This window comes from Hypanus sabinus, chromosome 6 (genome assembly GCF_030144855.1).
Source record: "Hypanus sabinus isolate sHypSab1 chromosome 6, sHypSab1.hap1, whole genome shotgun sequence".
NCBI classification, from domain to species: domain Eukaryota; kingdom Metazoa; phylum Chordata; class Chondrichthyes; order Myliobatiformes; family Dasyatidae; genus Hypanus; species Hypanus sabinus.
The window spans coordinates 62,511,336-62,533,879 of NC_082711.1; the positions used below are offsets into that span (position 1 = coordinate 62,511,336).

At 41.3% G+C, this 22,544-nt stretch overlaps 1 protein-coding gene across 5 annotated transcripts in view; it reads right to left on the minus strand.

Annotated features, from left to right (window-relative positions):
* Positions 1–22,544, minus strand: part of LOC132395525 (transcription termination factor 1, mitochondrial) — a 170,228-nt gene that overhangs the window by 25,491 nt on the left and 122,193 nt on the right. For 4 of the 5 annotated variants that reach the window (XR_009512640.1, XR_009512643.1, XR_009512641.1 and 1 more), the window contains exons 2-3: positions 21,878–22,020; positions 10,278–14,599 (exon numbers count right to left, since the gene is read on the minus strand). Coding sequence is in view for 1 of the 5 variants with exons in the window: in XM_059972282.1 (XP_059828265.1) it covers positions 12,641–13,780 (1,140 nt within the window). In the remaining 4 variants the exon portion in view is untranslated. Of the gene's footprint in view, positions 1–10,019; positions 14,600–21,877; positions 22,021–22,544 lie in introns of those variants that run through there. The other variant, XM_059972282.1, reaches the window with a different exon arrangement.

Consider the following 22,544-nt stretch of genomic DNA (forward strand, 5'->3'; position numbering starts at 1 on the left):
GGATCATTACAGAAAATCTTTCCTACCAAATGCATAAGCATAGACAACAGTTCATCTCTATGCGACAGGAGAACACACATCATAGTACAATAGTCCCTGTTTTATTATTCTGTACATTATTATTGCACATTGGTACATTATTATCGTGTAAATTATTATTCTGTACTTCATGGTTAAGTCTGGACACTGCTAAGTGTGTTTTTAAAAGTTGCTGCTGGAACAAAAGAATGAAAACAGAGCACACAAACTGTATTACAATACTGAACTGATAGAAAGTAAAACAGAAAATGATACAAGTTCTCAGTAAGCCAGACATCTGTAGTAAGAATAGGGTGAATGTTCCAAGCCAATGATCTACAATCAAAAATGGGAAAATTGGAGGTAAAACATGGTTCAAAATATATAGAATCAGGTTAAGACAGTGAGAGAAAAATATTAGAAAAGTCTCTGCTAGGATCAAAGGCAGAAGAACTATAACAAATGCTGGAGCTAGCCAGAGAAGATGGTAAAGGTATCAAAGTAAATGCAAATTAATGGGAATGCTGACTTAAACTTTGTATTGTATTTGGCATAAAAAGAGTAATTATCATGAGAGAAATAAAAGAGTTACTCAACTAGTAAAAGATGTTTCTATATGCTAAGATGGTGTTTTCCCTTAGTTCTCAAGCCAGGTCATAAACCTCTCAGTTGTTAGACCTTGTAAAACACCCTTGGGCTAAAACTTTCACATGCACCTCTGGGACATGAGTATAAGGATATAACTGAAATAGTCAAAAATTCCAGGTGCCAAAATGCAGACATCGCCCAACTTATAAAACAGAACACGTTGGGCAATCAACATTAAGGAGCACTTTAAAAAGAGTTACCTTTCAATCAAGTCTGCAATCGGGACTTAAAAGGCAGAGCTTCACAGCAGTTTCTCTGAGTTGGGCAGCAACCTATCATTAGAAAGGGCCAAAAAAAAAATCACAAAAGTGCACGCGAAGTAGTCATTCTTTTGAGTGTGCCAGTTTTAGAATGGCTTTGTCATCAGGCTTGGGTGAGGTAAAGAATCTGGTAAGTTTCTCTCTTTCTGTTCTCATCTGTTCATTTTTTTTGTCTGCTAAGACATTGTAGTGTAGTGAGAATGGCTCCAGGGCAGGGTTTTGTACAGTGTGTGGGATGTGCGAAGACTGGAAAGACCTCCAGTCTCCCAGATAAACAGATTTGCACCAGAAGCACTGAGCTGCAACTCCTGAGAAAACATACTAAGGAACTGGAACTGCAGCTCAATGACCTATGAAGCATAAGGGAGAATGAGGAAGTAGTTGCCTCTAGATTGCAGGAGACAGGTAACTAGGTGACTGTCAGAAGAAGGAGGGGAAATGCACAGCCAGTGCAGATTACACCCGTGGCCATTCCCCTCAATAATAGGTATACAACTTTAGATAAAATTGAGGGGGATGACCTACCGGGGTGAGCCGCACTGACCAGGTCTCTAGCACTGAGTCTGGTGCTGTGGCTCAGAAGAGCAGAGAGGTGAAGCAGACTGCAGTGTTGATAGGAGATTCCATAGTCAGAGATACAGAGATGAGATTCTGTGGCACGATAGAGAGACCCAGATGGTATGTTGCCTCCCTGGTGCCAGGATCAGCGATGTCTTGGATCGGGTCCATGGCATTGTCAGGGGTGAGAGTGAGCAGCCAGAAGTCTTCATGCATATTTGCACCATTAATATAGGTAGACAAAGTGAGGAGGTCCTGAAGAAGGATTTAATAGAGCTAGGTAGAAAGATGAAAAACAGAACCTCTAGGGTGGTAATCTCTGGATTGCTGCCTGTGCCATATGTCAGTGAGGATAAGAATAGAATGACTTGGCAAGTGAATATGTGGCTGAGGAACTGGTGCAGAGAGATTTATGGATCATTGGGATCTCTCCTGGGGAAGATACAACTTGTACAAAGGAGGGTTCAATATCTTTGTGGGCAGGTTGGCTGGAGTTGATCAGGTGGGTTTAAACTAATTTGGCAGAGGGATGGGAACTAGAGGGATAATGCTGAAGATGAGGTAGTACAGGACAGAAGGTGTTATATTTGAATGCATGCACTATACAGAACAAGGTAGATGAACTTGTAGCTCAGCTACATATTGGCATGAATGCTGTTGGAGGCATCACTGAATCATGGCTGTAAGAAGATTATGGCTGGGAGCTTAATATTGAAGGATAACTTTGTATCAAAAGGACAGGCAGAAAAACAGAGGGGGAGGGGGTGGCATGGCTCTACTGGCAAAAAATGAAACCAAATTATTAAAAAGAGTCGACAAAGGGTCAGAAGGTGTTGAATCATTGTGGGTTGAGTTAAGGGACTGCAAAAATAAAAAGATGCTGATGAGAGTTCTATACAGACCCCCCCCCCCCCCCAAACAGTAGTAAGGATGTGGTCTACAAATTACAATGGGAGATAGAAATGCATGCCAAAAGGGCAATGTTACAATAGTCATGGAAGATTTCAATATACAGGTATATTGGGAAAATCAGGTTGTGTGGGATTTGAAGAGTGGAAATTTCTAGAATGCCTACAGATGACTTTTTAGAGCAGCTCGTTCTTGAACCCACTAGGGGATCAGCAATTCCATATTGGGTGTTGTGCAATAATCTGGAATTGATTAGAGAGATTAAAGTAAAAGAACCTTAGGGGTAAGTGATCATTATATGATTGAATTCATCCTGAAATTTGAGAAGTAAAGCTAAAGTCAGATGTATCAGTACTACAGCGGAGTAAATGGAATTACAAAGACGTGAAAGGTGACTTAGCCAAAATTGATTGGAAAAGAAAACTTGCAGGGATGACAGCAGAGCAGCACAGGATATATAAATCTCAAAGAGGAAGAAGTATTCCATCGTGGCTAACAAGAAAAGTCAAAACCAACATAAAAACCAAAGAGAGGGCATATAATACAGCAAAAATTAGTGGGAAGTTGGAGGATTGGAAGCTTCTAAAAACCAACATAAGGCAACTAAAAAAATCATTAAGAAGGAAAAGATGGAATACTAAAGAAAGCTATCCAATAATATTAAAGAGGATACCAAAATGTTTCTTCAAATACATAAAGTGTAAAAGGAAGACAAGAGTGGATATTGGACCACTGGAAAAAGATGCTGGAGAGGTAGCAATGCAAACAAGGAAATGGCTGATGAACTAAATGAACTTTTGCATCAGTCTTCACTGTGGAAGACTCCAGCAGTATGGTGGAAGTTACAGAGTGTAAAGGGTCACCAGTATGTGAAGTTGCCATGACTAGAGAGAAGGCTCTTGGAAAACTGAAAGGTCTAAAGGTAAATAAGTCACCTGGATCAGATGGTGTGCACCCTGGGTTCTGAAAGAGCTGGCTGAAGAGACTGTGGAGGCATTAGTAATGATCTTTCCAGAATCAATTGACTCTGGCAAGGTTCCAGATGACTGGTAAATTGCAAATGTCACTCCACTCTTCAAGAAGGGAGAGAAGCAGAAGAAAGGAAATTATAGGCCAGTTAGTCTGAGCTCACTTGTTGGGAAGGTATTGGAGTCGATCGTTAAGGATATTGTATTGGGGTACTTGGAGGCCCATGATAAAATAGGCCGTAGCTTCCTCAAGGGAAAATCTTGCCTGACAAATCTGTTAGAATTCTTCAAAGAAATAAGAAGCAGGATAGACAAATCAATTGATTTTGTGTAGTTGGATTTTCAAAAGGCCTTTGATAAGGTGCCACACATGACACTGCTTAACAAGTTAAGAGCCTATAGTATTACAGGAAAGATATTAGCATGGATAAAGCAATGGCTTATTGACAGGAAACAAGAGTGGGAATAAAGGGACCCTTTTCTGGTTGACTGCCAGTGACTAGTGGTGTTCCACAGGGGTCTGTGTTGGGACCAATCCTTTTTATATTATGTGTAACTGACTTGGATGAAGGAGTTGATGGTTTTGTTGCAAGTTTTGCAGATGATACAAAAATACATGGACAGGCAGGTAGTTTTGAGGAAGTAGAGAAGGAACAGAAGAATTTAGACAGATTAGGAGAATGGGCAAAGAATTGGCAGATGGGATACAGTGCTGGGAAACATTGTCATGCAATTTGGTAGAATAAATAAAAGATTTGACTATTTTCTAAATGGGAGAAAACACAAAAACCTGAGGTGCATAGGAATTTGGGAGTCCTTGTGCAGAATTCTCTAAAGGTTAACTTGCAGTTTGAGTTTGTGGTAAGGAAGGGAAATGCAACGTTAGCATTCATTTCAAAAGGACTAGAATATAAAAGTAAGGATGTAATGCTTAAGACTTTATAAAGCACTGGTGAGGCTTCGTGGATTATTGTGAGAAGTTTTGGGCCCTTTATCTTAAAAATGCTGTGCTTACAATGGAAAGGGTTCAAAGGAAGTTCATGAAAATATTTCCAGGATTGAGCGGCTTGACTTAAGAAGAGCATTTGATGGCATTAGGCCTGTATTCACTATGATTGAGAAGAAAGAGGGGTGACCTACATGAAATGTATCGAATGGTGAAAGGCCTTGATAGAGTGGATGTGGAGAGAATGTTTTCTGCGATGGGAGAGTCTAGGACCAGAGGACACATCCTCAGAATAGAGGGGTGTCCTTTCAGAATGGAGATGAGGAGCAATCCCTTTAGTCAGATAATGGTGAATCTGTGGAATTATTTGCACAGGTAGCTGCAGAGGCCAGGTTTCTATGTATATTTAAGGCAGAGATTGATAAATTCTTCATTGGTCAGTGCAAGAAGGGATACGGTGAGAATGCAGGAGGTTGGGGCTGCGAGGCAAAATGGATCAGCCATGATGAAATGGCGGAGCAGACTCAAAGAGTCAATTGGCTTAATTCTGCTCCTGTATCTTATAGACCTATGGTAATTCAATAATCAATCTACTCATTTAAATCTTTACATGGCATGGATACACCTCCCATCATTTCAGCAACCAACTGTTGTGTATTTAATACTTCAGTAATATTTGAGTAATATTGTAAATATATTGTTTGATCAAACATTCTTTGTTGTTTACATAATTCATTACAGGTTATATGTAAAAGTATGTGAAGGCATATGTCATAAATGAACGTCTTGCTAAAAGTAAAAATAAAGCTAAAACACATTCTCCTTGGGCTCCCATCATTTTCATTCAATTAGTTTTATATTTTGGAGTTATAAAACATAATAAACATGTGTCAAATTCACTGTTGCAGTCTGGATTGCTGATAGCCAACAGAAGGACCTGAAGCCTTTGTGTCAAAGCAGAGGCTGATGCCTTAGCTTCATAGCAGAGGCCCTGTGGCATTTATGGGAAACCAATCAGAATACATAATCACCATTTGCTTATCTTTGGAAAAGGAAAGCCTTTCAGTGGCAGCAGTTATGGAAATAACGTCTGGTCATCTATCAGGAGATACATTCCTTTTTATTGTTTAATATCCAATTTTGTTTAGCACGCATAGCTTGAAGTATCTTGGGAAGTTTACTACATTAAACTAACTTTGTTAATATGATTTATTGCTGTTACCAATAGATCATTGTTAATGTCTTTAAATGATATTCCAGTGTCCACATATTTTAAAATATATATTTAATAATAGATGGAATAATGTTTAATTAAAACTCCTAAGTATTTGTCTATTAATATCACCAAACAGCCAGGTGAAAAGAAGGCAGCAAGTCATCCCTAAATACAACAGAAAATATTATTGGTTGCTAAGTGAAATTGAAAGAACAGCAAGTAATAATGTTTAAAATTAAAAGCATTCTATGAAAGTCACAACAGCCCTTAATAATGGCAGGTTGAAAGTCCATCAGAAAAGTCATTTTGAGTCATGAGTATCTTGGGGAGTAAAGTCTGAGATCAAATCATGAAACACATTTCCTTACACTCAAAAACAGAATAAGTAGACTATTTACCTATTTACTGAAAGTATACCCAGGCAGTAATTTATTCAGTTATTATTTTTACATTAAGTGTTTGAAATGTGTGGCCATGTTAAATATTCAGATCATTTATTGAACTGTTTATTTTTTTTCATAATAAACATATGGTAGGGAAAATTATTGTTTTGCTGTCTATAAGTATTAATTAGGCATGGAGTATCTTGAAAGGATTAAAATGATTACATGATTAAAAACACCACTGGGTGTGAGACTGAGCTATACTTAGATTCATTCTCTCATCTGTGCTTACATCCTGCCCAACACCAACATCAACAGCTCACAAAGATGAACTACATACTGACTGAGTGAGTAATGAAAACTTCACTCTTGACTTTTAAGAACATAATTTAGAGCAAAATGGGATCAAGGATCCTTCAAGCATGCTGTGCTATTTAATATCATGGCTAATCTGATCTTGACCTCAGCACCTTCCTGTCTCTAGCCCAAAACACTAGACTCCCATATAATCTAAAAAATCTGTCAATCGCTATTTTGAATACAGCTGAGGTATATTTCTGGGGTAGGGAGTTCCAAAGTTTCATGATTCTCTGGGAGAGGAAATTTGTCTTATCTACAACTCAAGTGGACAACACTTATCTTGAAAGTCTGCTTCCTAATTCTAGATATCCCCACACAGGAAAACAATTTTAAAATCTGCACTTTTTCAAGCCGTCTATTCTCTTATAAGCTTTTCTCTTCTAAACTCACAAAATTATAGACCAAATTTGCCGAACTGTAATTAATAGGCAATATCCTCATTCCAGAAGCTTTGCTGAATGGCTTCCAGTGTGAAAATTCCCCTCCTTATAAGGAGAACAAAACTGTACAGCAAAGCAGGTGTGGTCTCACAGACACCCTGTGAGTTTAATCAAGATTTCCCTGCTTGCATATTCCATCCTTCTTGAAATAAAGGCCAATATTTTATTTATTTTCCTAATTGTTCGATCCATTCTCAAGCTAAATTTCTCAATCTCATGTACAAAGATTGCAGTGATTCTTGCTGTGTGGTACAAGTGAAGTTTATTGGCTTAGTGGATTCGCACATACTGCGCTTTAAATTTTGTATTGTATGATTATGAGCAAGTAATAGTGTCATTTTAAATGAGTTATGAAGGAAGTGGTTCTTGTTGAATTGTGTAGAAAAACCCACAAAGCATTTTTGAAGTCCACATGAAGTAATAGCTACGGCAATGCAAAACTCTCCTTTATTTCATCTCCACTGTAATTCTTTCCTTTACTAAGTTGCCTTGACAATAAAAACAGAATAAAGTTAAAATGTAATGCCTAGTTGTTTGAGTTAACCTATAAAAGATATTAATCATTTTTGGTAATTACCAAAAAAATATGATATTCATATTAATGTTAAGATTCATTTGAAAATAACTGCTTCATTTTTTATTTTCATTCCTAGCTAAATTACAGTGTTTGTTCCAGAGAAAAGTTGCAGCAGAGACAATGCCACAGACACTCCTTTAAGAATCTAATGCTTATTAAAACTGCTAGATCCAAGAGGCTTAGGATTCCATTTGCCCAGTGGGTGTTTCCCTGCTTCGAATTGACAAAGCTGCTTGGGGTTGAGCCCACCAACATAGAATGGAGACTCAAAGGTAGTTGAAGTAAATTAAAGGTTTCCCTTTTTACAGCAATTAAATACAACAAAGTAAAGAAGTTTTAGTAGTGCCATTCAGTTTTTTTGATGCTTGAATATATGTCATAACTTGAATCTGCTTTTAATTTTTGCTTTACATTTCTAATTAAATGCAAGATACATTTTAACGAGAAGTTAATTTGCTTGAATAATTGAAAAGAATGAATATATTTCAGTTGATGGTGCAAAATGTGTTATACAATATTTTATTGTATATGTATATACAATATACATAAAATAAAATATGTATACTATATTTTATTATATATGTATTTTTGTTGTGAATAATAATTGTTGCTTTGGGGTCGTTACTTCTTTAAAATGGTATTAGTTGATCAACTACTCTCTTGGTTCCAGTAAGACTCATTCTGCAATGAGTTTGAATAAATAAGACAGACCTTGCTTGAGTTCTTTGTGTTTTGTAAATCTTTCGGCACATATTACAAATGGACTATTGGAAGCTGGAGAACAAACGTCCTAACATCTATACTTCCAAAATTCAAATCCAAACTCCCACTCATCGTTTTGCACGACTGTCTAGGGATGCATTTCATTTGACAGTTTTCTTCACCTTTATGCCTACTCAACAGAAATTTTAAATTCTTCTTCTCTCCACAGTTTTTCTCTGCCTCTGTTAATCGAGATAAGACCATAAGACCATAAGTTGTAGGAGTAGAATTAGGCCATTTAGCCCATTGAATCTGCACTGCCATTCCATCATGGCTGATCCTGGAACCCACTCAATCCCATACATCTGCCTTCTTGCCATATCCTTTGATGACTATCAACTTCCACCTTAAATATACCCACAGACTTGGCTTCCACTGCATACTGTGGCAGAGCATCCCACAGATTCACTATCCTCTCGCTAAAAAGAAAAATCCTCTTTCCCATTGTTCTCAAAGGTCACCCCTCTATTTTGAGTCTGTGCCCTCTAGTTCTGGATACCCTCACCACAGGAAACATGCTCTCCACATCCACCCTATCTAGTCCTTCCAACACCTGGTAGGTTTCAATGAGATTCCCCCCGCATTCTTCTAAATTCCAGCTGCCAAACGCTTCCTTCATTCCCAGAATCATCCTTGTGAACCACCTCTGGACTCTCTCCAATGACAACACATCCCTTCTGAGATATGGGGCCCAAAACTGTTGACAATAATCCAAGTGCAGCCTGACTAGTGTCTTGTAAAGGTTCAGCATTATCTCCTTGCTTTTATGTTCTATTCCCCTTGAAATAAATGTCAACATTGCATTTGCCTTCTTTACCACAGACTCAACCTGTAAATTAACCTTCTGGGAGTCTTGCATTTGGACTTCTAAGTCCCTCTGCGCCTCTGATGTTTGAACCTTCTCCCCATTTAGATAATAGTCTGCACTATTGTTCCTTTTACCAAAATGCATTATCATACATTTCCCAACACTGTATTCCATCTGTCAATTTTTTGTGCATTCTTCCAATCTGTCTGAGATCTACTGCAATCACATTACTTCCTCAGCACTACCTACCTTTCCACCTATCTTCATATCATCTGCAAACTTTGCCACAAAGCCATCAATTCCATTATCTATATCATTGACAAACACTGTGAAAAACAGCGGTCCCAACACTGATCCCTGGGGAACGCTAGTCACTAGCAGCCAAACAGAAAAGTCCCCTTTTATTCCCACTCACTGCCTGCTGCCTGTCAGCCATTCCTCTATCCATGCCAGTATCTTTCCTGTAACACCATCGGATTTTACCTTGTTGTCTTGAAGTGACTTCAATGCAATCCTCTGATACTTCTCGGGCAGAACCAGCTGGCAATGCCAAAGTTGGTCTGGGGGTGACGTGACACAGTATAAAATCCGGTTCTTCAACTTTAACCGCGGCCATTCTCTCAGTAATGGAGCCACCGAGGCGTGTTTCATCTTCTCTGCCTGAGCCACGTCTCCCTTTTCAACCACGTACCAAATACTGCCAATGCCCGGGTCATCTCGCTGAGCAGCTGCCACTTCCCCAGAACTCCACCCACTTCTCATACTCCTCTTTCCCCTTGGGGGTGGGCATTATTCCAGAGAATATTCTTAGCTTCCGGTGGGGAGCCTCTGCCTGTGCACTGGGCCACTTCTTCGCCAGGGAGGTAAGGGCTGATGCCAACTCAGAACCCTCACTTTTCACTGGAGGACGGGGACTAATTAAACTTTCCAAATCCGACCACTCTTTCCCTTCAGTCCTCAGAAATGATAGAACCCTGTCTCTGAAATCTCCAGCCCAACTGCAAGCAACTCAGCTTTGACCCAGACTGCTGGGCTCGCTTCTCCTCCTCCCTGACTGTATGGACAAGCCATGGCCCCACTTCACCTGGGGCACCAACAGACGCTGGCAGTCCCATAAATGTTACATCAGTGCTAGTCTGAACTAAAACAAGGTCAGAGACTGCCATTTTATCAAACTTTGGTGCTATGATTTCAACTTGGCCAACAGCTTTAACCCTACTCAAAAATCGAATTAACAATTCATCCGGGGTACGAATATCCACCCCACTCAACATGCACGCATTAATTACCGGTAATCCCACAGAGGCACACCAGCACTCCACCCCAGTAGCATCCATACCAGCACAGATTTAAACAGGGCAATCACACAGCATCCAACAGAATCAATCCTGAACGAGCCCCACAATTGTAACCCTCAGACTCACCCAGCTCGTGTTCGGCTAGGGGAAACAGCCTTCGGCCCCACCAAAATGGGCAATCGCATTTGTGTGGATGCTGTCTCATGTACCCCCAGTTACAAACCTACAATGCAAAATATCAGACAGTACACCATAGACAATTAAATGATTGAACTTTATGAATCTTAATCTGAATATAGGGTTAGTAATGAAAATTTAAAAAAAACAAAACAAAAGGCCCGAGTCAAAGTCAAAATTATGTTGGAGCTCACTCAGTAGTCATTCTTCCACCATTGGTCTCCTCCAAACATTGCTGACCGTCAGTCCCTCAGATCCCAGTCCACTCCATCCGTTGGTCTACCAGCTCTCTCCACACGCATCTTCCCTCTTCATCTCTCCTCGACAAAAGACCCACGAGAAACCCGGCTCCCAGACACACAAGAATGAACAACATTTCTCCCATTGGATAGCCACTGAATTCCAAAGTCCCGTTATCTCTAATCATAACCCAGACATTGCTGCTGCAGAGAAACTATTACCAAACAGTGGAACATTACATAGAAGCCATTACATTAGCCTTGGCAGTGAAATCTTATGCAACATGACATACCTACTATTATCCTCAATGACCTGACCAATGAAGACAAGTATACTGTATGCCTTCTTTACCATCCTACTCATTTGTGTTATCACTTTCAGGAATCAATGGATTTGCACCCTACCTAAATGCTCCTAAAGGTACTGCCTTTTACTGCATACTTCCTTCTTGGATTTGATCTCCTAAAATACACCACCTCACACTTGTCCAGATTAAAGACCATCTGCCATTTCTCCACCGAAGTCTCCAACTGATTTATGTCCTCCTCTGACAATCTTCCTAACTATCCACAGTTCTGCTAATGTTTACGTAGTCTACATTTCTACATAGTCTCTACGAGACCACCCACAGTTTCTTCCAGATGGAGACAAAAGAGACTGTAGAACTAGGGCAATGAGCAAGATGCTGGAGGAACCTGGGGTTGGTGTAGGAGAAATTAGATAGATCAAGAGGAGAGAGAAAAAGGACAAAGAGGGAGCAGTTTACCTGAAACTGGAGAATTCGATATTCATGCCATCAGGTTGTAGACAACCAAAGTTCTGCCACACACTCCATCTTCCCAACACCATTTGGTCTGGCATTGATACTGATGATCACAGATCTCAGGAAGAGAGGTGGAATAAAAATACAGAAGAGGAATCCTTTAATTGAAAGGTAGAATAGGTTCAAGGGGATGTATAACCTGTGTTAGTTCCTAAACCAATAGCTATTATATTTTTCAAATAAAACTACTAACACATACACTCAGTGACCTCTTTATTAGGTGCACCTGTACAACTGCTCGTTAATGCAAAAATCTAATCAACCAATCATGTAGCAGTAACTCAATGCAAAAATGCATGCAGATATGGTCAAGAGGTTCAGTTGTCATTCAGACTAAACATTAGATTAGGAAGAAGTGTGATCTGAGTGACTTTGACCATGGAATGATTATTGGTTCCAGATGGGCTGGTTTGAGTATCTCAGAAGCTGCTGGTCTTCTGGTGTTTTCATGCACAACAGTCTCTAGAATTTACAGAAAATGGTTCAAAAAACAAAAGCCATCCAGTGAGTGGCAGGACTGTTGGAAAAATGCTTTGTTAATGAGAGAGGTCAGAGAAGAGTGACCAGACTAGTTCAAGCAGACAGGAAGGTGACAGTAACTCAAATAACAACAGTGGTGTGCAGAAGAGTATTTCTATATGCACAACAGTGATGTTCTTCTTGAAGTGGGTGGATTACAACAGCAGAAGACCATCAACATACACACAGTGACAACTTTATTTGGTGCAGGAGGGACCGAATAAAGTGGCCACTGAGTGAATATTGTAATTTAGAATTGTATGGTAACTTCAATGTTGTAAGATGTTCCAAAGTGTTTCCTTGAGGTAAAACATTCCTTGTATATGCTGGATCTGAATCCTACTTAAGTGGTCAGTTGATAAAATTAAAATTAACACTCCTAGTTAACATGTACAAACAAGCTGGAGGAACTCAGCAGGCAGCATCTGTGGAAATGAGCAGTCAACATTTCGGGCTGAGACCCTTCGTCAGGACTGAAGAAGGAGGGGGCAGGGGCCCTATAAAGAAGTTGGGGGAAGTGGGGGAAGGTGCCAGGTGAAAAAACCAATCAGAGGAAAGGTCAAGAGGTGGGGGAGGGGAAGCAGGGAGGGGATAGGCAGGAAAGGTGAAGAAGGAATCTAAGGGGAAAGCACTATGGGTAGTAGAAGAAGGCAGAATCATGAGAGAGGTGATAGGCAGCTGGAAGAGAAGGCAGAGTGAAAGTGGGATGGGGGAAGGGAGAGGGAGGGAATTACCGGAAGTTGGAGAATTTGATGTTCATACCAAAGGGCTGGAGACTACCCAGACAGTATATGAGGTGTTGCTTCTCCAACCTGAGTTTGGCCTCATCATGGTAGCAGAGAAGGCTATGTATGGAAATATTCGAATGGGAATGTGAAGCAGAGTTGAAGTGGGTGGCAACCGGCAGATCCTGTCTGTTGTGACGGACAGAACGGAGGTGCTCGACAAAGCGGTCCCCCAATCTGTGTTGGGTCTCGCCGATGTAGAGGAGCCCGCATTGGGAGCACTGGATGCAATAGATGACCCCAACAGACTCACAAGTGAAGTGTTGCCTCACCTGGAAGGACTGTTTTGGGCCCTGAATGGTGGTAAGAGAGGAGGTGTAGGGACAGGTGTAGCACTTACGCTTGCAGGGGTAAGTACCAGGTGGGAGATCTGTGGGGGGGGGGGGGAACACGTGGACCAGGCAGTCACGGAGGGAACGATCCCTGTGAAAAGCAGAGAGGGGTAGAGAGGGAAAGGTGCTTAGTGGTGGGGACCTGTTGAAGGTGGCGGAAGTTGCAGAGGATAATATGCTGGATCCGGAGGCTGGTGGGGTGGTGGGTGAGGACAAGGGGGACACGGTCCCTGTTGTGGTGACGGGAGGATGGGGTGAGGGCCGAAGTGCGGGAAATGGAGGAGATGCGGGTGAGGACATCATTGATAACCTCAGAAGGGAAACCACTATTCTTAAAGAAAGAGGACATTTGAGATGTCCTGGAACGGAAAGCCTCATCCTGGGAGCAGATGCGGCGGAGACGGAGGAACTGGGAATAGGGAACAGAATTTTTGCATTTGGCAGGGTGGGAAGAGGTATAATCAAGGTAATTATGAGAGTCAGTGGGTTTATCGAAGATGTCAGTGGACAGACTGTCTCCCTAGATGGAGACAGAGAGATTGAGAAAGGGGAGAGAAGTGTCCAAGATGGACCAAGTGAATTTGAGGGCTGGGTGAAAGTTAGAGGCAAAGTCGATGAAATCGACGAGCTCAGCATGGGTGCAGGGAGCAGCACCAATGTAGTCATCAATGTAGCAAAGGAAAAGTTGGGGAGCAGTACCAGTATAGATTTGGAGCATAGACTGTTCCACATAACCCACGAAGAGGCAGGCATAGCTGGGTCCCATGCGAGTGCCCATAGCTACACCCTTGGTCTGAAGAAAACTCTCCTAGTTGTCTTATTTCTAGGACTGCAGAATTCATGTCCACTTGTACAACAATTAAGGAAAACTACATTTAAATGATGAATTAATCTTCCGTTGTGTGCTGCTGGCTGGTAGCCCCTCCATCACAGTTAGTGCACAGTGGGAAACTGTGTGTATCTGTCCAGCATTTAAAAATAATTAGATGAATGCAAAATAGAACATGCTGATTCGTGCTGCTGGCCAAGATCAGTATCACCCCCTGTATGTCTCTATGTGATCCACTGTATGTTTCATAGAATGAAACTGAACATGCTTTAGTTCAACATTACACTTTAAAAATGAATTAATTTCTACAAGTTATATAGCACAGGTCTCAATGAGGTGACTGTATAAGGAGCAAACATCATATAACACCATAAATATAGTGCAGATTCAGGATATCATCTAATACCGACCGATTTCTATAGGTGAACAGTGGAGAGTATCGTGACTGAATGAATCACTGGTATGGAAACACCAGCGTCCATCAACAGAAAAGCCTATATAATGTAATTGATCCCTCCCAGTTCATCACAGGTAAAGCCCTCCCCACCACTGAGAACCTCCAAAATGAGCACTGCCACAAGAAAGCGGCATCCATCATCAAGGAATCCTCCATCCAGGTCATCATTTATTTTTGTATATATGTGCGCTATTTGTCTTCTTCTGCACTTCGGTTATTTTTCAGTCTTCATTCGTGTGTAGATTTTCATTGATTCTATTGTATTTCTTTGTTCGACTGTGAGTGCCTGCAAAAAGATGAATGGTGACAGATATGTACCTTGATAATAAAATTACTTCGAACTTTGAACTCTCAGGCATGTCCTCAGTTAATGGACAGCAATATCGTTCCTGTGACTGGATGATCAATATTCTACACAGTACATTGGAAGAGAACACTTTGACAGTTTAATGCAGTAACAACTTCTTTTGATTTATTGTCATTAAATTCACATTATACGTGAGATGTTTATTTTAATTATCATTAAGTAATTATATAATTCCCAGCTCCTCATCAGTTATTGCTGAAATATGATTTCTGACATGCAGCGCTTCCATCAAAAGATAAGATGCAAAGTATCTATTGAATGAGAAAAGACTTCTTTCCTCAAATACATTCCACACCTTTAGGAAGCCCCAAAACATCTTATTATCAATGAGTAATTTTTTAAGTGTGGACACTGTTTCACTTTAAACACTGGCCACCTTTTCTGTACATTAGATTCCTGAGTTCTATTTTGACATGAAGCATTGTTTTGCAAGTCATAATTCATTTTCTACTTGGGAGCAATCGGTAGCAAACAGGAGATGCCTAAAATGAGTTTTTACCTTTAAATCGGGAAATGTCAAACTAGAGGGCATAGTTTTAGGGTGTAAAGTCTATAAGAGATTTTTGAGGGAAGTTTTGAACTCAGTGGTAGGTGCCTGCATTGCACTGCTAGGGGAGGTAATGATTGCAATATTTAAGAAGACATTTAAATAGCCATATGAAGAGGCAGGGAAATGATGGATATTAACCATATGCAGGCAGATGGAATTAGTTTAATTGGGCATCATGGTTGTCACAGACATGCAGAGCCTGCTCCGTGTTCCATGGTCTAAAGCTATTGGAAACAAATCTGACTGTGGTTTGGGAACTATAACTATGAGGTTAGAGGCAGGGATGAATGACTATAATTTCAAAATCAAGGTACATTAATACCTTTATCTACTCTAGATCTACAACTAGATCTACAACTTTGTACACAAAGTTAGTGTAGAGCAACATCTACCTTACTACTAGCCACAGTGGTGAAGATGTTAATTGACAATGCTACCCTACAGGAAAGATTTAAACAAGGCTGAAGGAGCACAGAGAAAGTTTACAAGGATGTTACTGGGACTGGAGGACCTGAGTTATAAGGACAGATTGAGTAGGTTAGGACTTTATACCTTTAACGTAGAAGACTGAGAGGAAATTTGATAGAAGTATACAAAATTATGAGGAGTATAGATAAGGTAAATGCAAGTAGGCTTTTTTCACTGAGGCTGGATGGGACTACAACCAAAGGTCATGGCAGGTGAGAGGTTTAAGGAGAACATAAGTAGAAACTTCTTCACTCAGAGGGTCATGAGAGTGTGGAATGTGCAGCCAGCCCAATGGTGCATATGAGCTCAATTTCAATGTTTAAGAGTAGTTTGGATAGGTACATGGATAGTAAAGATATGGAGGGCTATGGTCTGGTGCAGGTCAATGGAAGTGGCAGTTTAAATGGTTTTGGCACATACTAGATGAGCCAAAGGGCCTGTTTCTGTGCTGTACTTCTCTATGACTTTAATGTACAGATTTATTCATATTCACTTTGCAATGAATATATTTTTTATCTTGCCTGTTCCTTTCAGCTCTCTTTACAAAAAGAACAAATTATGTTTCTTTCCTCTGTTGCCTGAGACCAGCTAGTGAAGAAAGTATGTGGCTTCAGGATGAATGCAGATTTCCCCATTTCCACAGGGAGTGATGAGACTCTCCTGAAACATGGTAAGAGAACAGTGGAGCAGACTGTCAAAGTGGTTGGTCTCAGGAGAAAAGATCCGAGATTCAATGTGCAGTTCTGTCGGGATTCATGACTATACCTCAACAACTACATGCTCCTGCTTATGACTCTTTGACCCTATTGCAGACTGTATTCCAATCACATTGCATAAACTTGTGCTCCTGGATAGTTCTGGTGCATTGGTTACAGCAGAAATGAAAGAAAAATAAGTTTATTTTTATGTTATCACCCATTTCAAAGATCAGACAGGGCCCTTGGGAATTATAATGCATGCAGGAAAGAGCAGGAAAGGACTTGGGAGGGCTAGAAGGAGACATGAGAAGGCCTTGGTGTGTAGAACACCCCAAGGTCTTCTATAATGTATGTGAAGAACAGAAGGATGACTAGAGTGAGGGTAGGACTGATCAGGGATAAAAGAGGAAACAAATGCCTGGAGTCAGAAGAGGTAGTGGAGGTCCTTAGTGAATACTTTGCTTCAGTATCCACCAATGAGTGGGACCTTGAAGAACATGAGGTCAGCCTAGAACAGGCCAATTTGCTAGAACATGTCATCATTAAAAAAGAGGATGTAATGAAACTTCTGAAAAACGTTAGGTCAGATAAGTCCCGGGGCCAGACCAGATATACCCCAGGTCACTGTGGGATGTGAAGAAAGAGATTGCTAAGCCATTGGCAATTATCGTTGTGCCCTCACAGACTACAGGAATAGGACCAGAAGATTGAAAGATGGCATATTTCTTTGTTCATGAAAGGTAATAGGAATAATCCTGGGAGTTATAGACCAGTGAGTCCTACATCAGTGAGGCAACTTATTGCAGAGGATCCTTGGAGACAGGATTCCTGAGCATTTGGAGAAACATGGTCTGAATTGGGATAAATAGCATGGCTTTGTGACGGGCAGGTCATGCCTCATGAGCCTGATTAAATTATTTAAGGAAGTGACAAAACAAACTGATGAAGGTAGAGCAGTGGGTGTAGTGCAGATGGATTTTATTATGGTGGTCTACAAGGTTTCCCATGGTAGGCTCATTCAGTAAGTCAGGAGGCATGGGATCCAGGGAAACTCGGCTGTGTGGATCCAGAAATGGTTTGCCCACTGAAGGCAGACAATGGTAGTAAATGGGGCAGATTCCGCCTGAAGGTGTGTAACTAGTAGTGTACCATAGGTTTCTGTTCTTTGTGATTTTTATACTGTAAATGACATAGATGAAGTAGTGGAGGGTGAATTACTAAGTTTGCAAATGACAAACAAGTTGGTAGTGTTGTGGATAGTATAAAAGGTTCTCTTAGGTCACAATGGGACAGTGACAGGATGAAGGGCTGGGCTGAGAAGTGACATACGGAATTCAATCCAGAAAAGTGTGAAATGATTCACTTTGAAAGGTCAAACTTGAAGGTAGACTATAAGTTCCTGGGTGTCACGATCTCTGAGGAGCTAACCTGGTCCCAACATATCAGTCAGTTATAAAGAAGGCAAGACAGTGGCTATATTTCATCAGGAGTTTGAAGAGATTTGGCATGTCAACAAATGCGCTCAAAAACTTCTATAGTTGTACCGTGGAGAGCATTCTGACAGAGGGTTGTAAATCTAATCAGTTCTATCTTGGGTACTAGCCTTCAAAGTACCCAGGACATCCTCAGGGAGCAGTGTCTCAGAAAGGCAGCGTCCACTATTAAGGACCTCCAGGACCCAGGGCTTGCCTTTTTCTCACTGTTACTGTCAGGAAGGAGATACAGAAGCCTAGCGATTCAGAAACAGCTTCTTCCCCTCTGCCATCCGATTCCTAAATGGGCATTGAACCCTTGGACACTACCTCACTTTTTTTAATATACAGTATTTCTGATTTTTGCAAGTTTTAATCTATTCAATATATGTATACTGTCATTTATGTATTTATTTATTTTCTCTTCTATATTATGTATTGCATTGAACTGCTACTGGTAAGTTAACAAATTTCATGTCACATGCCGATGATAATAAACCTGATTTTGATTCTGAAGTTCAAAGGTAGGATTCCCAGCTGTGTAGAGGAACAGAACAATCTTGGGCTCCAAAGCCACAGATCCCTCAAACTTGCTATGAAAATTGATACAGTGGTTAAGAAGGCCTATGATGTGTTAGCCTGTGATAGTCAGGAGATTGACTTCAAGAGCCATGAGGTATTGTTGCAGCATTATAAATCTCTATAGTTAGACCACACTTGGAGTATTGTGTTCAGTTGTGGTTGCCTCATTATAGGAAGGATGTGGAGACGGTGCAAAGGAGATTTACCAGGATAAGCAAGCTAGGGATTTTCTCTTTGGAGCAAAGAAGGATGAGAGGCGACTTAATGGAGGTGTACAAGATGACAAGAGGCATTGATAAAGCGGACAGCCAGAGTCTCATTCCCAGTGTGGCAATGGCTAATATGAGAGGGCATACTTTTAACAATAATTGGAGGAATATCAGAGATAGTTTTTTTTCACAGAGAGTGCTGTGCGGAGAACACACTGCTGAGGGTAGTGGTAGAGACAGTTAAGAGACTCCTAGAGAGGCACATGGATGGAAAACAAATGATGGCTGTTTGGAAGGGATGGATTAGATTGATCTTGGAGTAGGTTGAGTGGCCTGTACTGTGTTGTGTTGTGTTGTATTGTTCTATGTTCTATTTTCATATCCTTTCAAGATGGAGCTCCATTATCCTTGGTGGTTTCAGCCATTCTGTTGTCCACAGCTTTAGAAAAGGCCCTACCAGAAATTCCCAGTAATGACACTTCCATCAGGAATAGACGTGCAGATGTTCCTATCCCCTCCTGCTTCCTCTGACTTTGTCCCACTTTGCCCAAGATAAAGTTCGTAAGAGTTCTGCAATATGTTTGGGTGCTGTGCCTATCATGATTGATCAGTGGTCATGGAGCAGAACTAAGCTGCAGTTAAAACAGGCCCTTCAAGCCCAACTCATCCATCCCAACCAAGGTGTATAACTTTCAAGTCTATATCCCTCAAAATGTTCCCTAGTTTAGGCAAGTGGGATGATTGTTCTGAGCTGTGGTCTATTTCAATGCACGGAGTGTCGTAGGTAAGACAGACGAGATTGGAGCATGGATCAGCACATGAAATTATGACATTATAGCCATTAGTGAGGGGCAGAGCAGATACAGGCAGCAAAGAGTATAAGAAATGCAAGAGAACACTTAAGAGGAAAAACAGGAAGGCTAAAAGCAGGGATGAGGTTGCTTTGGAAGACAAGGTGAAGGAGAATCCCAAGGCCATCTACAGTTACATTAAGAGCCGAAGGGTAGCATGGGACAAAATTGACTCTCTTAAAGATCGATGTGGTCATTATGCATGGAGCTGAAAGAAATGGATGAAACGTTATATGGATTTTCTGCATCTGTATTACTCAGGAGACAGATGCAGAGTCTATAGGACTGAAGAAAAGAGTAGTGAGGTCATGAGCTGTATCTGGATTACAGAAGAGGACAATTAGGGTGGATAAGTCCCCAAGGTCAGACATTATGGGGGGCTAGTGCATAAATTGCTGGCCCCTGGCAGAGGTATATAAAACTACTTTAGCCACGGGTAATCTGCTGGAGAGCTGGAGGATGTTCAAAGTTCAAAGTAAATTTATTATCGAAGTACATATACATGTCACCATGTACAACCATGAGATTTGTTTGCTTGCAGGCATACTGAGTAAATCCAAAAAAACATAATAAAATCAATGAGAGACCACAACCAACAGGACGGACAGATAAACAATGTGCAAAAGATAACAAACTGCAAGTACAAAAGAAGGAATAAAAGAAATAACAATAATAAATAAATAAGCAATAAATACCAAGAACACAGGATGAAGAGTCTCTTGTTCCCTTGTTCCCTTATTCAAGAAAGGGAGTAGAGATAGCCCAGGAAATTATAGACCAGTGAGTCTTACCTTAGTGGTTGGTAAGTTAATGGAAAAGATCCTGAGAGACAGGATTTATGAACATTTGGAGAGACTTAATATGATTAGAAATAGTCAGTAGGACTTTGTCAAAGGCAGGTCGTGCCTTCCGAGCCTGATTGAATTTTTTGAGGATGTGACTAAACACATTGATGAAGGTAGAGCAGTAGATGTAGTGTATATGGACTTCAGCAAGGTATTTGACAAGGTACCCCATGCAAGGCTTATTGAGAAAGTAAGGAGGCATGGGATGCAAGGGGACTTTGCTTTTGTGGATCCAGAACTGGCTTGCCCACAGAAGGCAAAGAGTAGTTGTAGACAGGTCATCTTCTGCATGGAGGTCGGTGACCAGTGGTGTGCCTCAGGGATCTGTTCTGGGACCCTTACTCTTTGTGATTTTTATGAATGACCTGGATGAGGAAGTGGAGGGATAGGTTAGTAAATTTGCTGATGACACAAAGGTTGGAGTTGTTGTGGATAGTATGGAGGGCTGTCAGAGGTTACAGTGGGACATTGATAGGATGTAAAACTAGGCTGAAAAGTGGCAGATGGAGTTCAACTCAGAGAGGTGTGAGGTGATTCATTTTGGTAAATCAAATATGATGGCAGAATATAGCATCAATGGTAAGACTCTTGGCAGTGTGGAGGATCAAAGGGATCTTGGGGACCAAGTCCATAGGACACCCAAAGCTGCTGCGCAGGTTAACTCTGTGGTTAAGAAGGCATACAGTGCTTTGGCCTTCATCAACCGTGGGATTGAGTTTAAGAGCCGAGAGGTAATGTTGCAGCTATATAGGACCCTGGTCAGTCCCCACTTGGAGTACTGTGCTCAATTCTGGTCGCCTCACTACAGGAAGGATGTGGAAACCATAGAAAAGGTACAGAGGATATTTACAAGGATGTTGGCTGGATTGGGGAGCATGCCTTATGAGAACAGGTTGAGTGAACTCAGCCTTTTCTCCTTGGAGTGATGGAGGATGACAGGTGACCTGATAGAGGTGTATAAGATGATGAGAGGCATTGATCGTGTGGATAGTCAGAGGCTTTTTCCCAGGGCTGAAATGGTTGCCACAAGAGGACGCAGGTTTAAGGTGTTTGGAAGTAGGTACAGAGGAGATGTCAGTGATAAGTGTTTATGCAGAGAGTGGTCAGTGCATGGAATGGGCTGCCAGCGATGGTGGTGGTGATGGTGATAGAGCCTTTTAAGAGACTTCTGGATAGGTACATAGAGCTTAGAAAAATAGAGGGTTATGGGTAACCCTAGGAAATTTCTGAGGTAAGGACATGTTCGACACAGCTTTGTGGGCTGAAGGGCCTGTACTGTGCTGTAGGTTTTCTATGTTTTAAGAGTCCTTGAAAGTGAGTCCATAGATTGTGGGATCAGCTCAGTGATGATGCAAGTGAAGCTATCGCCTCTGGTTCAAAAGCCTGATGGTTTAGGGGTAGTAACTGTTCCTGAACCTTGTAGTGTGGGTTCTGAGGCTCCTGTACCTTCTTCCTGATGGCAGCAGCAGGAAGAGAGCTTGGCCTGGTTGGTGGTGGCCCCTGAATGACAGATGCTGCTTACCTGGGACAGCGTTCCATGTCGATGTCCTCAATGGTGGTGGCTGAGCCATATCCACTGCTTTTTGTAGGTTTTGCCATTTAAGGCCGTTGGTGTTTCCATACCAGGCCATGATGCAACCAGTCAATATACTCTCCACCACTCATCTATAAAAGTTTATCAAAGTTTTAGTTGTCATGCCAAATGTTTTCAAACTTCTAAGCAAGTAAAGGTGCTGCAGTATTTCTTCATAATGGCAGTTACCTGCTGAACGTTGTTGCGTTGTTCAACAAAAACTCTAAGAATAAGCTGAGAAATTAAAGGCCAGTGAGCCTGACATCAGTAGTGGGTAAATTATTGGAAGGCATTTAAATCACTGGAAGGTCTTGGACATTTATCTTGTGGTGACAAGACCCTGTTGAACATTGGTAATGTAGAATACTGCAAGTCCAGTTCATTGATTCACTGACAGGACTGGCTTAGGGGAAGCTGTGTGGTCTCGGTTGTGGTACAGATCAGGCTCTCGTGCCACGGTGTCGCCACACAGGGAAGGAGGCACTGGAGTCAGTGTGGGAGAGAGCAGAGGTGCGACGGGAGGGCTGGCTCCTCCCCTCAGTGCTGCTCTCTAGTGTTCACTTGGTGGAAGACAAGCTAGATTGCATTGTGTGTCTGCACTCTTCTTCTTGCAGAA